The sequence below is a fragment of the Cucumis sativus genome, chromosome 5, assembly GCF_000004075.3.
Source record: "Cucumis sativus cultivar 9930 chromosome 5, Cucumber_9930_V3, whole genome shotgun sequence".
Lineage (NCBI taxonomy): Eukaryota > Viridiplantae > Streptophyta > Magnoliopsida > Cucurbitales > Cucurbitaceae > Cucumis > Cucumis sativus.
In genome coordinates this window covers 2,037,862-2,055,594 of record NC_026659.2, presented here as the reverse complement: position 1 = coordinate 2,055,594, position 17,733 = coordinate 2,037,862, and the positions used below count along the sequence as shown (strand labels likewise).

At 31.0% G+C, this 17,733-nt stretch overlaps 3 protein-coding genes across 3 annotated transcripts; all 3 read right to left on the bottom strand.

Annotated features, from left to right (window-relative positions):
* Window positions 1-1,200: 1,200 nt before the first annotated feature.
* LOC101204857 (UDP-galactose/UDP-glucose transporter 2) lies at window positions 1,201-4,016 on the bottom strand. Its single transcript, XM_031886417.1, has 7 exons — window positions 3,492-4,016; window positions 3,059-3,087; window positions 2,754-2,955; window positions 2,370-2,612; window positions 2,151-2,252; window positions 1,553-1,660; window positions 1,201-1,454 (listed from the first exon to the last, which is right to left on the bottom strand). The coding sequence occupies exons 1-7, from the start codon at window positions 3,615-3,617 to the stop codon at window positions 1,224-1,226; spliced, it is 1,041 nt and encodes a 346-aa protein (XP_031742277.1). The 5' UTR covers window positions 3,618-4,016; the 3' UTR covers window positions 1,201-1,223.
* A 2,638-nt stretch (window positions 4,017-6,654) lies between these two features.
* LOC101219575 lies at window positions 6,655-10,037 on the bottom strand. Its single transcript, XM_004143946.3, has 3 exons — window positions 8,906-10,037; window positions 7,521-7,641; window positions 6,655-7,356 (listed from the first exon to the last, which is right to left on the bottom strand). Exons 1-3 carry the CDS (start codon window positions 9,701-9,703, stop codon window positions 6,845-6,847), a joined length of 1,431 nt encoding a protein of 476 aa, XP_004143994.1. The 5' UTR covers window positions 9,704-10,037; the 3' UTR covers window positions 6,655-6,844.
* Window positions 10,038-13,799: 3,762 nt separating this feature from the next.
* Window positions 13,800-14,893, bottom strand: LOC101204618 (dehydration-responsive element-binding protein 1E). Its single transcript, XM_004143885.3, has one exon. It carries the CDS (start codon window positions 14,803-14,805, stop codon window positions 14,128-14,130), a length of 678 nt encoding a protein of 225 aa, XP_004143933.1. The 5' UTR covers window positions 14,806-14,893; the 3' UTR covers window positions 13,800-14,127.
* Between the last annotated feature and the right edge of the window lie 2,840 nt (window positions 14,894-17,733).

Here is a 17,733-nt window from a genome sequence, read left to right as displayed (position 1 = left end):
TAAATGCAATTCATTTCGCCCCTTGGATCATCGTCCAACCATATTTTCAATTGGAGCCGTTGGATCTGTTCGCCGCGAAGAGAAACACCACGTGGTCTTCGCCTTCCGCTTTGCTTAGCTGTTTGTCTTTTTTCCCATGTGGAGCCCATTTCCTTATCTGGCCCACCAACTCGGCCTTAGAAGCCCACGGCCTTTTCTCATTATACTAATAATTTTACTTCAAATGACAAATATACTCCCCTACACTTTTCAACTTCCCCTTTATTCATACAAATATACAAATGCATTTTAAAGGGTTTAGCAAATTTTATTTCATTCTTTTATTAAGAAATCTAAAATTTTATGTTAAATTTCATTTTGGTTTAAACTAATTTGTTCGATTTTAATTTATCTGCTTTTTTTTTTTAATCTCTATACTTGATTAGATTCACTAAAAACCATTAGTTTATATATTGTTTTTTTTCCAAAAAAGGAGATCTTATTATCTACTTAATATTTAATATTCATTTTGGTATTGAATTTGCACGAAAATTGTAATAATAACCTCGAGAGGGAACAAAATTTACATTAATTAAAATTGAACATCAAAATTGAATTATAGAATAACGTCATTTTCTTTCCTTTAAAAAAAAAAGAAGTAATTTATTGATTTCTTTATTAAATTAAAATGTTGATACATTAGAGATGTTGAATAGACGTTTTGTAGTAAAACATTTGAATGGACTATGAGAGTTTGATGTGACTTTGAGAATGACAGATAAAATTGAAAAGTTTTCCTCCAACCTTCTTTAAATAAAAAAATTGCAAATTGCATATTGTATTAATCACAAATATTCCTTTTAAAGTCCAAAAGCAAACAAATATCTTTTCGAATTAAGAATGTACAACTAATTGAAATTGAAAAGAGCCTAAGCAAAAAAAAAAAAAGAAAAGGATTTAAAAAAGAATATTCTTTACCAATCATTTTGTACTTCCAATTTTCCAAAAATGAATTTGAGTAACAAGAAGTGAAAAATAAGTTTGTGGGTATAAACATTCTCTCTTTTCTCTATCTTTACATCATTTTCAGTAACAACTTTGTAAATTAAAAGAGAATAAATAAACACATACGGAAATCTAAGTAAAAAAATATATATATTATTTTTTTAGAAAAAAGAAAACCCTAGGAAAACTCTTTATTGATAGGCACACTACATGAACTCTCTCCATTAAAGGGAATATAATTAAACCAATGGCCTATTCTCTTCATCTTCTTCTTTTCCCTTATCTAAGTGGTTTTCATCTACTCTATGTGATGATTTTGCTGCTCTTGAAGGCAATTTGTTCTCGGGCAACATCTTCAGAACGATTCCCATTGCTATAAGAAGCAGTCCACTTCCATGTTGTTCTGTCATTGGCTTGGTAAATATCACGTATGAAAGTAGAAGAGTGACTGCTTTTCTTGCAGTTGTTATCTGTGCATATATCAGTAAAGATTGAAACCCGCTTACTAAACGGTAAAACAAGAAGTGTTTTACTTGAACTATACAATGGAAGTTGAAGATGAACGTACCATAGCGGTTGTGGCAGCACCGAAAATGGCAATGAGGGATAAAACAGACACTTGACCAACAAATGTTGCCATGGCTTCAAACACCAAGACTCCGTAAACATATGGGTGCTGTGAGACATTAAGTACAAAGTCAAGATATATATTAGCTGTATGCTCATAATTAAATAGCTAAGTCAAGAGTAATGTTTTACAATCCTCTCTTTGTTGACCTTGCCAAGATTGTTGTCTTCAATGATAGTGATAAATTAAGAAAGTGTGGTGTCTAAGTTTATTCTATAAGAAAGGGCACATGTTGACTAATTTACAGGCAGGACATTTTCTTATCACATAATTGAACTAATCAAATGGATATGTTGACTAAATGAACAGTTGACTTATAGGAAAAGAAGAAACATGGAGGCAAACATATCAGTTAACCACTACATGACTTGTCATCCAGTTGTAGACAAGGATTTCTTTATAATGAAATGAAAAACAAGTATAGTCTTAGCCACCCATGCACCCAAAAATTTATCCACAAATTTAATCGAACAGGTGAAGGTAAATTAGGCTAGCAATAAAGAGGAGAAAATTAACAGAGTTGGATTAAGTTATTTACTTCAGCACAGGAAGTCCAGGCTCGAAACAGCTCTCCGGTTAACACCATCGGTACTACTAAGAAAGGGAGACCAACTACGGTCGAGCAAAATAACATTTCGGTCTGCCAAAAAGTATCAACAAATTATATCAAGAATTGAAAGAACAGAATGGTTATCTGAAGTACATTTTTCATTGTTGCATTCAAGAATGGGTAAAACTGAAGGGGGTAGAAGATTACCTGTGTAGTATCAGGATTCATAGTAAAAATGGCTTCCTGCAAGTTCCCGAGAAAGGCATCCATGACAAGAGCACCACATATCATAACAACACCTAATATACTAAAATTTGGAGAAGTCTGTGCATCTGCTAAGGTGAAGAGGATCAATCCAATCACCAAAAGAAGAGCAGAGATATACTCATGAATAGGGTATTTCCTTCTCAAGCCAGGAATAAAGGCTCCCATTATCATGACAGGAAGAACCTGAAGTTTTTACATAGCAAGGGTCAATATAAAAATCACTGAATTAAGCTATCGGAACTCAATTCAAAGACAGATAAAAAGGTATAAAATCTATAAACGTCATTGAAAATCAAAAACAAATTTTCCTGATTGGAAACATACCTTGGTAGATTTGAACATAATTTGTGCTGGATAATTCAGAAAAGCCAAGGAGCCCTTGGTTAATCCATGAGATCCCATAAGAACAGCTGAGAGCTTCACATATGTCTTCCATGGGTTAACCATTTGCTTGGTGGTGAAACCTTGGAGATAAATAAGTGCGAGATAAACAAATCCTTGCACAAATGTGAAGTACCATCCATAACTGCAGAACTAAAAATTTCTTAAGAAAAGGGATTTAGCATAAAACACACCATTCCATAGAGATGGGATAGTTCTGATACAAACTACAAAGATAGATCAAATACCTGAATTTAAGACGATTATACACATATTCCTGCAAACCAAGAATATGTTGTGTCAGTATCAAACAAAAATTTGGCAACAGAAAGTTAAACAAATCATAAACAGTAAACTAACACGCAAAATCATGGCTATTAGCCTAGAGGATAAACTTTTGAAAAGCCATTACTTAGAGAATAGAATAAGAATTGTAAAAGTGAATTCACAAGGACTATAACGTTTACTTTCCTATACAGAGAATTAATTTTCATTACCATGCACCCAAAATTCCCCTGGGTTTTCTCAGTTACCAAACAGTTAAACAAACACATGCAAGACTAATCATCGCACAAATTAAACTAATAGACACGCCATGAACATAAATCAGAATCGTTCCATCAGAAAAAAAAATATATTGAAAAACAAAGAAACCCCAAAAGAAAACTGAAAGAAACAAACCTCACAAACACCATTAACAAGGTAGCCAAAGAAAAACCCAGAAGTGCAAATGAGAAACTGCTGCCATTTAGGTCGATCAGTGAGCAAAATCCCAAACAGGGACCTGGTTTGGTCCTCGTTTTTCATCTTCCACAATCGTCAACGTTACAAAACAAAGAAAACCCAAACAGCAATCCCAAGAAAATAAACAAAAAAAAAAAAAAAAAACCCAACACAGCTTTAATTCGCTGGTAATATTTCTTAAAGTGGAAAAAGTAAAAGGGGGTATCAGTTACATTGAGAAGAAAGGAATATGAACAGAGAAGGAATCGAATGAACTTTTTAATAATTTTTTTCTTCTCTACAAGTCTACAGACAGATGTTTTGAAAGAGAAAACGTTGTTATGAAGAGAAGAAGAGAAAGGGGGAAAAAAAAAACTTAAACGAGAAGTAGAAACGATTGTGAGTGGGCCTGACTTTTTCTTCTAAAGCTTTCCTGCAACCGGAAGGAATGAAGAAAGAAAGAAAGAAAGAGGAAGAGGATAGTGAAATTACGGAAATGTGTTTTATTTTATTAGAAGGCGTGTTTTCCGGTTTGGCCTCGTATGGCCACCGAGTTTTGAGGTGAAATGACAGAAATGGGCTCGGCTGAGAAAAGTCCAATAGGCTGCTTTGGTGATTGATCGGCAGCCGCCTCAGAAATTGTATGACCGAGTCACCGCCGCTTTGGAAATTACGATTTTGTTTCTTGGACAAATTAATATCCATATATATCTCTCAATTATATATATATACATATATAAATTGAATTAGAACAATAAGGTAAAAAAAAATAGATAAAACTGTATTGTCCTAAATAAATAAACATTTCAAGCTTGAAATTTGAATAGTTTACTTCCTATCACACAATTTTCCATAAAGATTTATTTCCTTACAAATTCTTTCTAATTTATAAATAATATTATTTGATTTCAAATACATTTATATAACACACTTTTTATGATAAAGGGATTAAATTGTAACAATATCTGAATCATACGAAACAAAACTTATTACACCATAAATCAATTTTTTTTAAAAAAATCAAATAATGCTTTTTTATATAAGCAATTTAAAAATAACACCATTCAAAAAAAATTTAAAATATATAGCAAAAATTTAATATTTTAATTTATTTTGTTATTTAGAAATCTGTGTCATCTATTTACTTACTCATTTATGATTGAATTGACAGATAATTTATGTTGAGGCATTTGCCATTTAAAGTTTATGTGTTACTTCACTATTTTAGGTGATTAATACAATATTGTGGAACTTTTTTAAAATAGGAAAAATACAAAATATATAGTGGTGGATAATCCAAAAATACAATGGACTAAATTAATAAGACCTATAACCTATTCCATTTAAGTCGGACTTTATTTTAGCATTTTTGGGACAATTTTCGAATTTAGAATAAGATGACAATTTGTTTCAAACATAACAATTTGAGTTTGTATTGGACACCAAAATTAGATTTCTTACCATTATGAAATTTCTCCAAATGAGGTAGGAAATCTCATACTCTTTTCACAAAATCATATCTCTTCAAATTAGGTATGTATAATTAGCTCATTAATAATATTACATCATTATATCATTATGAATGATTTAGACGGATACGATTATAATGCAATAATCACTCATTCACACACACACATCAATTGCTTTTTGTGTTTGGATATTCTTTTTTTCTTTAATGAAGAAGATTTTATCATTCATGCTCAATAATGGTTTAAATTAAAAACATACATATATTGTTCTTTCTATTTTAATAGTTTCTTTAAAGCCCTAACCTCTTCTTTTCTTCTCTTTTCTTTTTCCTATGAGCAACTTTCTTTAATACAAACCAATTCACTTCTCACACCGAGAAAAACAATATGATATATATTTTTCTTAGAGTATATACTATATATCTATATTTGATATATGTATTTTTTTTAATTTTAGTATAGACAGTATACTGAAATTAACCAATTTGAAAGTGTAATTAATGGTATGATGACTTATAAACAAAGTGCTGATTTTTGGTTGGTTACTTTTGAGAAGGTGGATGCATTAGGTTGAAAAATAATCAACAATGAAGATGAGAAATACAATTAATGTATTTTGTGATTGGTTCGATACTTTTACTTTCCAATATTTGCTATGCAAACCTTTACCTAACCAAATGGGAAAAAGTAATGATAATGTGAATTCAAGTTGAACTGCTCGGATATTTAGTAAAGATATTGATTTCAATGTTTAAATATGTCAATGTGATAAAAGCATTTTGAAATTAATAAAATTCAAGATTATGTGAGTAAGAGTGTATTTGTTATTTTCCTAATGAAACTTCATAACCTGTTATGGGCCACAGTTTTCCTTTATAAGTTGGGCTACTATATTCTATTGCTTTTTGGGTCCAAATAACCTATTTCTATGCTAACTAGAACCCAGGTATATTACCATTGAATTGCACCAAACCAATTTATTTAAGACAACCATTGCGAGCAAGACAGATGATATTATCAAGTTAGGTCAATATTCGTCCGACTCTTAAGAAAAATAAAATCAAAATGTCAAACCAAGAACTTGCTGGGTTGTGGTGAATCATTGTCCTGAAAGCAATTACAATTAATCAAGGTGTTAGTTGTATTGTCAGTTGCTTCCCAAAGTGAATACAACTCTCATATCCATTTGCCTCCAACGTAAAGAAATTGTTATCACCGCAACGTATTTTGTCTCCAAATTAAACTTCTTTGGTAATATTTATGCTCTCTCATCTCTTCTAAATCTTTCAAACGTGGGACACGAAAAGTGAAAATTACTCAACTTTGTTTATGGGTTTAGGCCCCGAGTCGTTTCCAACCCGATAACATTTTTCTTTATAATTAACAATTTTATAGTTTTGATTATTTATGGTTTGATCCCAAATTGTTCTCATTCATATTGAAATTGTCTCTTTTGGGAACAAATAAATTGTGTTTTATTAGAGTGATCCTTGTTTTTATAATATATTTGACAAAATAATGGGCATGATCTTCTAGATGCCCATGGGCTTTTTAATGCCCTACAAACAATTCAGGCCCACCATATCATTTGTTAAGGTGAAAGCCGAGTGAATGCTTTAACCAAATATATGAAAAAGGGTTGAAACACTATATACAACAATAAAGCCTCCAAAATGCAATTTAAACTCCAATTTCATAGAGATTTATGAAATGTTATTTCAAGACAAAACCTACTGAAAAATCTCCAGTACTGCCACAGTATCTATTCCTTACATTCATAATTTGACAACTGAAATGATACTGCAGAAGTACTAGGAGTTTCCCCATTTGGTAGCTAATTAGCTATAGAGAGAGGTCAATCAAAAGGTCATTAAGCAAAGATATCCAAACCTCACCTTCAAACTCCGCCACTAACTCCTCCTTATCTCCGCCAAAACTTCTCCATTTATCGCCCACTTCCATATCTTTAATGTAGAAATTCCGTTCCTCTGGTAACTCCCATCTTCCCATTACCGTCAATTCCCCGGCGTTTCCATCGATCCAATCTTGGGCGAATTTCAAAAGCTGTGGTTGATCAAAATCTGAATTAGTTGAAGTTGCTTCATGTTCATCGAGTTTCTGATGAAAGAAATCAAGAAGCAGATTCTCTGTTGATTCGGTTGTGGATTTGAGAAGCTTTAGAAACTCCAAAGCCTTTTCTTCCATTTGATGTTCTTTTTTGGTTATTAAAGTGAAATGATCTTGATCACCAATAACACTTATGTTTGTGAATCGTTTCTTTAAGTCTACAGGCTCCAATTCGGTTCCTTTCTCCAATCTCTTCGTCTTCTGATCTCTTTGTTTTTGCTTCTTACCTGTCATTAATCACAACACCCTTTAGTATATTGAAATTTAAAAAAAAATAAATTGTGTATTTTGTTCAAAAGTTTTTTTTTTCTTCCAATAAAATGATCTATTGAAACTTTCTTACTAATTAACAACTTTATTTATACATAATCTAAAAAGAGAAGAGATAGACCTTCCATGAGGTGAACATTGCAATTGAACGACGAGGAAATGTCTTGATCTTCATCTTCAAAGGGAAAGTCCAGCACTGAAACTGGACTGAATTGTTCCTTTTCTTCTTCATTTTGCCATTGCTGTTTTGATATGACATAAACAAACCATCTTAGTTCATCATTCACTAAACAAATAAAACCGACAATTCTACAAAACTTTAAACTTCAATGTAAGAAATATAAATCATAGTACAAATTTTCAAAAGTAGAATATACCCATTTATCATTCTAAACTTAATAATAATTTATTCCCAAAATAGTTCATTAAAAATGATAGTGTCATTTTTTAATAAATGTAAATTTACTAACAAAGAAGTTAGATGGAATTATTCCAGCTATGCATACTTAGGTTGTATTATTAAAGTTTGCCATATCTCTCTTTTATTCACATTAAAAACAATTATTAATGAGGTAAGTAATTGGCATTAAATTAATGTTGTTTGTTTACTAATTTTGATTACTTTAGACTTAAGAAGCAAATTCTCATATCTCTTAAAAAGGAAATCAATAATAATACTAAGTTTATAAAATATACCTTCCCAAAACACACATAAAAACAAAAAAACTGTGTTAGCTTAATTTGACATATGCAACAATAGATAACATCCACAAATAACAAATATAAAAAATTTTGAAAAACAGACAAAATTTGTAAATTAATATCAATTCAATGTCTGCTCTCAACAACAACAACAGACCACAAGGAATGCCCTCTTTTTTATTATTTATTTTTTATAAAAAAACAAACCATTAGAAAATCTTCAAAAGATAGATTTAAACAAAAGAAATTAAAAATCCGTATGATTTTGTTACCGACACATTATAAAGCCAGCAGATGACAGACCAATAATATTAAACACTAGTTTTCCATGGAATGGCATAATGGTAAATATCCCAATAAAATTGTTAAGAGAACGCAATTTAGTATCGAGTGTACCATGAAATAAAATGGTCTTGCAGAGTTGAAAGCCGTAGATCCCGCTGGTTTTAGACACATGGCGAGATCGTAGGCCTCGTTGAACTCAAATGTATTTAATTTACATGTCCCTGATTTGTATTCTAACTTCTCCCAAGATATACCCCACACGTGAAATTAATACACTCCCAAAATCCAGCTGTATTTTTCTCTATATCTATTATTTTTATCTACAAAGAAAAAAAAAAAAAAACTCTACCAATATTTCAAACCATAGCCTTCCTTTTTCTTAAAGTATATTATTAATTTACAATTTAGCTTTTAAATTAGTTATTTGTAAAATCAACGGTGAAGATGGAATGAAGAAATTAATCAGAAACGGTTATCAAATGCACGCAAAGCATGTGATTAGAAAACTAAAATACTCACCTTAACGGTATCCTCCCGGTAATCGTCGGCGCTAGTGGCGGCGGCGACGGAGGTCGGAGCGGTAGTTGTTTCCTCCATGGAATCTTTTCCGAACGTTACGCCGTCTCTTTTGCCAATGAGATTACCTGGTGAATCCTTATCATCCTTAACGGCGTCGTTTTCGCTGCAACTCTCGGAATTACCGCTACAAGACGAGGGGATAATCTCCGATGTAAATTCACTCTCTGTCCAACTGATACTATTACTACAACTACTAATCGAGTTTCTTCCAGCAACAGCAATGGCGGTACACACGGCAGAGTCGGAGTGATTCTCTTCAAACGATGACGACGATGGTGGTTCTTTCTCATCAAGAAATTCCTTAAACGATTTCCACCGCTTATTAATGTTTGGATCGACGATATCCGACTTCTTCCGGAACGCTTTCGAAATCAGTTTCCGCGAAATGCTCCTAGGAAAAAACGATTTACGTGAAGAAGGTAAGGGAAATTGCTTGAAGGCTCTAAGAACAGCATCGGAGGCTCTCTGCAAAGTGGAGATGGTAGAGAGAGCGATTTTTCTGGAAGTTGTTCGAGGAAGGAATCTTTTAGTAACGGAAGAATCTTTAACTTTGAGATCGATTTCGAGGAGGAATCGGACGGTTGTAGAGCAGCATTGGCGGCGGGGAAATGATCGAAAGCCATTGGAAGAGCATGAGCTGAAATCGTCGAGAAGATAATCCTTGAGCAATAAGGATTTAGGTTTTTGAAGTGGAGGGTTGGAAATGAGAGTCCAGTTGGAAGAATCAGTGGACGCCATAATGGAAGAAGAGAGAATTCAAAATTTAGAGGGGATTGAAAGAACAGAGAATTTGAATTTGTGAAGAATGATGAGAGAGAGAGGGAGAGAGGGAGAGAGGGAGAGGGTAGTGTGGAGCATTAAAAGCAAAGTACTGGTGAATTGGTATATAGAAAAGGAAGAAACAAAACATCCATAAATTCAGTTTGCTTGTTTAAATGAAGAGAGATATAAATGGAGGTTTGAAGAAAGCAAAATATATAAAAGAACAGAGAAAGAAGATGAAGATGATGAAGAAGAAGAAGAAGGTTACAGGATGGTTCTTCGTGTGGGATTCGGAAGTGAAAAGTTTTTAAAAATTTGAATCTGAAGTTGGAATATTTTATTACTGTTTTCAATATTACTCGAATAAAAAATAAAAAAATATATAAAAAATAAAAAAAGAAGTTCAACAATGTTAATTACTCCATCTTCTTAATTAAGGTTTTCTTCTATGTTCAATTTTAGTCCTTCCAATTTTGTGCAAAAAATCAATCAAATCTCATTTATTCTTTTTTATAAATGGCAATGCTTCTTAATATTATTAACTATTTTTTAAATTAAATTTAAAAAAATTATTTTAATGGTCAAAAAATAATAAACTACTATCTACTCTTAAATTTAAATAAAAAATAATTAAATAGATTTAAACTAGATTAGGACTAAATTATAACACCTCAAATGTTTTTATTCGGATAGATCAGTGTTTGTGATTTTTTTTTTTTTTTATAAATTGTGAAAATTATATTTAGATAGTGTTGGTGTATTATTTAACCAGTTTTGATTAAATTTAATTGATTTATAAAGAGTTTGACAATGAAGATAATATACAACAAAAAAAGAATAACAATTTAACTAGTAAAGGCTAATATATTTGAGTGCACATGAAGATGATAGTTCAATAAAAACAAATTTAACATAATAAACTATGATTAAGCAACTTAAATATAGATTACACACACAAAAAGAAAAAGAGAAAAAGAAAAGAAAAATGGTGTTGAAGACAAATATATTTTGAATTGAAAAAGGGTTAGACTCGTAGTTGACCTTCTAAATCTAAAAAGGAAGAATTTATAATTTGAATGGTTTTTGTTTCTATTCAATTTCTTTCTGACTATTTCCACTCTTCAAGCGCGGTAGCACGTGTGCATGCATCATGCATCCCTTTATTATATTTCTACACAAATTAAATTACACCTTCTTTTCATTTATATATATATATATTTTTTACTGTCTTGTTGCTTTCTTCTATTTTTTCCTTTTTTGTTTTCTTACAATGGAATCAATTTTATTTTCAAATTTGTCAGTCTACACTACAATTTTATATTTTCTCCTTTTTTTTAAAAGAAGGCCTGTGATTTTCACCTTAAGTAATAAATTTAAATTTTGTAAATTCACCTCCTACGTTTTACTAAAGAAATGGTTTTTTTCTTTAGGGTTTGAATCTTTAGATCGGTTTTTCCCCTTTTGTTCTTTGTTTTTTCATTCACAATAGGCCTCGCCGACATCAAAGATTAACAAAATTAAACTAAATGTCGAGGGTCGTTTTTAACATGGAAAAGCCAATTTTGACCATTTACAAACTCACTCTCATGTGTATATTTATTCCATTGGTTTTAGTTCATTTGAATTTTCACATTTTGATTTCAATTTAGGTGTTGGATCCGTTGTGATTTTTGTGTTCAAGAGTCTGCACCATTGATAAAAATATTGATTTTGTAAATTTGGTTTATTAGAGATTTGTGAAAGTTCAAGAACCTCCTACACAAAATTTAAAATTTAGAAATTCAACCAAGTTCATAGTGAATTAACTTATATAAATTAATAAATGAATATTTGATGAGGTAAAGTTGGAGATAGAGAAATATTGTAGACTTTCATTAGGGTTTTTCAAGTCTAAGTACCAAGATTCAATGATAATGTGAAAAAAATGATTATGCATTTTTTCCCCTTTAGAAGAAGATATGATGTTGTGTGATTAAGTGTACCTAACAAAATTGATATATTTACGATGTTCAACTCGTCATCGACATCATGAATTTGTTAAAATAGAGTTTAATTCAATATTAATTTCAACTTTCATCTACTAAAAATTAAGGCCAATCGATGTCATGATATCCATCTAAAATTGGAAGAATGCGAATATTACATCAAAAAATTTATTCAATAGTTTAAAAAAAGAAAAAAAGAAAAAGTAACACATTGAAAAAGACTAACTAGATTGGATAATAGGCCCAATTCCTCCATGTTGTGGCATTGAATTTTGATGGAGATGTAGCGATATGAAGAGGGCCATTTATCTTATCTTATATTATATTATATGTTAGATAACTTGAATTATTATATCAAGGATACAATTGTGCGGACACCGTCTAGTAGTGCTTTGACAATCATAATTAAATTATTTGTGGGTTTGGATTATATTGGACTATGGTCCCTCAAATGCCAAATATATATACATATGTATATGTATATTTTTCTTGGTAGGAAAAAAGAAAAAAATTGGACCACACTTTTGTTTTTTCTTTCTATTATTTTTTCCAATAGGAAAATTGCTCTAAATAACTTCGTATATAGTCAATTTTAAAATTGCTCAAGAGAGAAGAAAAGGAAAAGAAAAACTAATGAAATGCGGTCAACAATATCATGTATTACGTAAGGGTCGACTTCATTTACTTCTCTTTTCCCTATACACCTAAATCCCTTTCTTGTATGAAATCCATCACTATAGACGTTTTGTTTTTTTTGGAATCAATTCAAAATTTGAGTTGGCTTAACTCAATCCTATCTTATAAATTCATGGTCAGACCCAAAATTCAAAATTTTTTGCTTTTATTTTAACCCAATCCAACCTAAGAGACAGAAACATTGATACTATTACATTGGGATAATCTCTCACAACTACCACAAGAATAAGTAGAAAACATGAGAAATTAAAAGAAGGTTTAAAAAAATGACCACACACAAATTTAATCTCAAATGATGAAAAGCATACCAAGTCCAATCAACCTAATTGCATTAAGATTTATGAAAAGTTAGGGTGAATAGTTCAATAACTAATTATAATTAAGTGGATTAAAATGATGCACAAATAAAGTTTGCTTGCAAACTAATCTAACTTATTGTTTCGTACCATTATCATATGCAAGAAAAAAAAGAATCTATTAAACAACCCTAAACTAAGAGGGGCTAGATAACACGTTTTCGATGTTATCAAGTATTAAAGTCTTTGAGACAAATATCATACTATGTATAAAATTTTTCAATTTACTGATGACCATATATTTTTTCCTTAGTTGAATTTTGACATGAAAAATGAAGATTAAATTATGCATATACTAAGAACTTAAAGTAATTGATTGTAACAATAACATGACCAATCCAAAGAAAGAAGGAGTTGCACCATATTGTTCATACTCCAAAATATTAATACAAAAAAGAAATCACATTGTGACATTCCCCAAAGGGCAAAGAACAACATAGCATAGAGTAACTACTAAGGCGAGGCCAAGGGTCACAAGGACAAAATAGTAAAATGCGGTTTCCTGATGGCATGGGGACTATACACGGAACGGAAACGTCGTCTACGTGCTTCACGGTTCCAACACATAAAACGGGTTTCTTCTTTTTTATTCCGTTAACCGATATCCCTTTTTGACCCCTCACTACCCTTTCCCTTGTTCCATTTCTTCCTCTTCAGACTTCTTCTTTTCTCCCACGTGTATTTGTATAATTAATAACAATTTTCAACTAAAAGTTTTCAAAATCTTATTCATCGACATAACAAAAAAATGAAAAAAAAGAGAGGTACTGATTATATGTGGTAGGGCCTTTTAACTCTTGGATTTCGAGAGTTTTTATACAACTTAACCAACAAAATAAAAGCTTTTTTTATTTCTCTTGTATGTTATTGTATGATTCCATTCACGTTATGGTTGGAAAACAAACTATTGATTTCATTTACAAAGATTTTGAATTTTCTAATAACAATCAAGTTATATCCGATCTTGTTTATATTTTTTATTTTAATTAAAATTTCAACCATAAATTATTATATATAAAAGTTCATCGACTAAAATTGAGCGAACTTTAGAAAGTGTATATATAAATACAAACGGTACAACCTTCAAATGATTTTCAAAATCACAACTTTTACCATAATACTAAAAATCTAAATAGAATTTAACCTAAAAATAGGAACTAAATTCTTCACTCAACACACATTTTTAGTGGTGTTTAATACAATTTTTAATTTCACATTTAATTTGATAGGGTTCATTCCTTTTAGAAAAAAAGAAAAATGTAATTACATATATATATATATAGCTTGACTTCCTCGAACAAAAGTCTCGTTGCTTTGTGGGCAGGCAAGCAGGTGCTCAAATCACTAGTCGCTATAACTACTTCTAGAAGTTCCACAATGACACATCGTCGTTCATTGCCTCATCGTCCCACTCTACGTCATCGTTGACACAAAAAGATGGAGGAGATAGCAGTAGTCCTTCTGCCATGTTGGCAAGCAACATTGGCATATTTGACATAGCCTCATCATCCACATAATCCGTTCCGTCAGGGTACGTGTCCGGCTGATTCAAACCGCCCTCATCCTCTTCCCTACCCACATTACATTCATTCGCCGCCCTTGCTGCCGCCTCTCTAATCACAGTCGGGTCATCACTCGTTGGAATCGGAAACCGCCAAGCAGAGTCAGCAAAATTGAGGCAAGCTGATTTCCCTCTTAACGCTAGTGCAGCTATGTCATGTGCACGAGCTGCCATCTCTGCTGTTGGGTATGTCCCGAGCCAAATCCTCGTCTTCTTATTCGGCTCTCTCAGCTCACAAACCCACTTATCGTTATTCCTTTGACGGACTCCTCTGTAAACCGGATGTCTAGTTTCTTTAAAAATTCGACGACCTGCACGACGCTTTGGGCGGTTGGAGGCGAGAATAACTTCTTCGTCAGAGTTAACCAGCGTTTGAGGAGGAGGTGTTCCGGCGTCAGAAAGAGTGGAAGAAGATTCAGATTTGTAACTACAGTTGGGGTAATAAGGAAGAGGATCAGAAAATTGACCGAACCAATCCATTGAATAAAAGTTTTATGTGTTTGAAAATTGAAATTAGATTGAGAGAGAATTGGGGGAGTTCTGATCTGCTGACTTGAAAAACTGGAAGTGAGAAGTTTATATAGTTTCGGCTGCAGGGGAAATGAACACGTGGTGAAGATCAGCGAGATTCACACGCAAAAAGGATTCAAATGAGCTAATAAAATTCTGCCACGTGGTGAATTATCATTTATATTATTATAATTATTTTGTTCCTTTCTAGCCGCTGTTTCTTTTTTCTTTTTCACTTTTAATCAATTTTAATCCAATTATTTATTTTTTCTTTTATTTTTTTATTTTTTTAGTACTATTATATCTTTATTCTTAATAAACCCTCTCATGGCCAAAACTACACTTTTTTTAATCTTTCCATTAGTTGAATTTAGGTGATTGAATTTTCAAGTTCAACCAAAATGACTAAGTAGAAAGCTTTAAGATTTATACCTCTTGTTGGTCATTAACTCTTCTTTTTCAATACTATAATTATCATTCTCTTTATAAATTTTTAAAATTATATTCAAATACTACTTTTTCATGGATAAAAAATGTTGTTGTCATTATTGTTTTGATCAATTTTAATTAAATTTGTTTGAAGGACTAAATTTAAGGTTGATTAGGTAAAAAAAAAAATAGATTTTAACTAATAAAAAATATATGAACCAAAATAAAAGGACCCAAAGTGTATTAATCTAACGACAAAATTTATGGTTAATAGAAGTATAAAAAGAAACTATATACTCCTTCCATTGAATCTTACTTAATTAATTAATGTGAATAGACTCCCCATTATTAAATAGCATTTGACTTATAATCTAATGAGAGTATTATCCTAACATATATTTCATCTGTTCACTTTAAAATTCTACCTTAATCAATATTATTTTCCAAATAAATATTAAAGAATATTATGTTGAATCACAAATAATTTGAGCAAAAAAAAGAACTCTCAAACTTACATAATTATAAATATTATAATATAATAGTTATATAAGTTTGAGTGTTGAAGGAGTCAATTTTTACCGTTGAAAAAAAGAGAAAAACCAGGGGGAGGAAAATTGTTTTAGAAAATAATAAAAAAATCTATGGGCCACTTTATGAGTAACCTTAGAGCGTGTGAGCTGCGCATGAATTGTGTGTAGAATGAAACCGCACGTGAGAAGTTAAAGACATAACTTTTTATTTTATTTTGGAAATGTGTGTCTGATGACGTGTGATGTTGGGTGTTCATTTTGGTTTTTTTTTAAGGAACAAAAAGATTCCATTTGGTGATGTCTACTCATTGTAATTAACTACGCTTTTAGTTTCATCACGTTTTAATTAATTCCCATTTTCTTATCCCCAAATACGTTTTACCTTTTAATTAACCATAATAAAATCACTAATCTTATACAAAATTTGATATATTCCTAGGCAGTATTTTAGTTACATCAAAGAATTCGAGTATGATTGAATTCACATATGAATATGTTAGGGGTTTTAAGATTCAAATTTCTCAATTTTTACTGTACTAAAAAGTATTTACCTTTAATAAATTATAAAATAAATATCTTTATTAAGTTTTAAATAACAAAGTAAGTGCTCTAAACAACTTGTTTTCAAAACTGTAAAGGAGTCTTAAATCTGTTGTAAGTTAAAACTACTTTAGACATGTGAAAAATGGAAAACAAGGATTAATAAAATATTAAATTAGTCAAACCTTGAATTACTTTAATTCATACGTAAAAGAAAATTAGGTGCTCATGTTCATAAGATAAACCTATAAATACAAAGCTAAAATATACAGAGTTGAATAAGTTTTTGGAGATTAGATTTTCAAGGTTGATTTCAACAATTATCATACTTAGTTGAAGGTAAGTTCGAGAAAGTTGTGCATGTGAAATATTAAATTAAACTTTAATATATAATAGAAGCTAACATACTATTGTCCATTTGCTTACTAAGTGTACTGTCAACTTTTTTTTTCCTCTCCTTTGTCCACTCTTTTCCCTTCAATTTTAACGGAAAGGTTCTTTGTACATAGTTGGATCGATTTAGTGATATTCAATTAAGAAAAACTACAAAAATGGTGTAGTAAGAAGGCAAAATGAAACTTGGCATAGGAATATATATATATAGTACGTACTCTTTGGCAAGCATTAACCCCAAAATCAAACTTTGGCATTAAGTTAAAATTGTACGTAATTAAAAGTTTCCAAATAAATATCCTCCAAAGCAATGGATTTACACACACATATATATATATATATAACACATACATTGTACACACACATACACGAGGTAGTGCATGTGGAGAGACGTCCATAAAAAAGGATGAAACAAAAATGAAAAAGGTTGGTAGAATTGAGATGTTGCGCCGTAGATAGAAAAGCCGAATAAATGCATGTACACACAGCTTCTTCAATGCTACTCTAATCGTGCCTAATTAAAACAATAGTGATACGTGGACGAGTCAATAAGTTATGTAAGGTGCATGCAGTATACATATAAATGTAATCAAAGAAATTTTGTAAAGAAGTATAGAATAGTATTTATGTTAATTGATTTGAGATACTCTACCATTGTTTTATACGAGTTATGTTTTGAAATCAATCCATGGTAAATTATCCATTGGAATCATAGATAATTTTTCTCACTCTCTTTGTTTGAAGATGACAACATCATAGTTTCTACGTTGTCCTATTAAATTAAAGTTAGTTTTACCAAGGTGGTTCACAATAAAAATATTAAACTCTATTACCTTAAACGATAATGTTCATTACATATATTTAAATATAAAAACTATATGTGTTTGAAACTTACTTGTTGGCGTTGAGTGCTATGTAACGAGAATATGAAATTACACATAAATAATGTCTTATCATATTAGGCGGACTCAAATTCAAATCTCATGTACCATAGTTTTATCATTTG

What these genes read in the sequence shown, in the direction of transcription:
- LOC101204857 (XM_031886417.1), bottom strand. Translation starts at nt 3,617, where the DNA reads ATGAAAAACGAGGACCAAACCAGGTCCCTGTTTGGGATTTTGCTCACT. An exon ending in TTGTTAATGGTGTTTGTGAG is followed by an intron (nt 3,088 to 3,491) that starts GTTTGTTTCTTT and finishes CTTGGTTTGCAG; the next exon opens with GAATATGTGTATAATCGTCT. An exon ending in TGAATCCTGATACTACACAG is followed by an intron (nt 2,253 to 2,369) that starts GTAATCTTCTAC and finishes ACTTTTTGGCAG; the next exon opens with ACCGAAATGTTATTTTGCTC.
- LOC101219575 (XM_004143946.3), bottom strand. Translation starts at nt 9,703, where the DNA reads ATGGCGTCCACTGATTCTTCCAACTGGACTCTCATTTCCAACCCTCCA. An exon ending in ACCGGGAGGATACCGTTAAG is followed by an intron (nt 7,642 to 8,905) that starts GTGAGTATTTTA and finishes ATATCAAAACAG; the next exon opens with CAATGGCAAAATGAAGAAGA. An exon ending in CAATGTTCACCTCATGGAAG is followed by an intron (nt 7,357 to 7,520) that starts GTCTATCTCTTC and finishes GATTAATGACAG; the next exon opens with GTAAGAAGCAAAAACAAAGA.
- LOC101204618 (XM_004143885.3), bottom strand. Translation starts at nt 14,805, where the DNA reads ATGGATTGGTTCGGTCAATTTTCTGATCCTCTTCCTTATTACCCCAAC.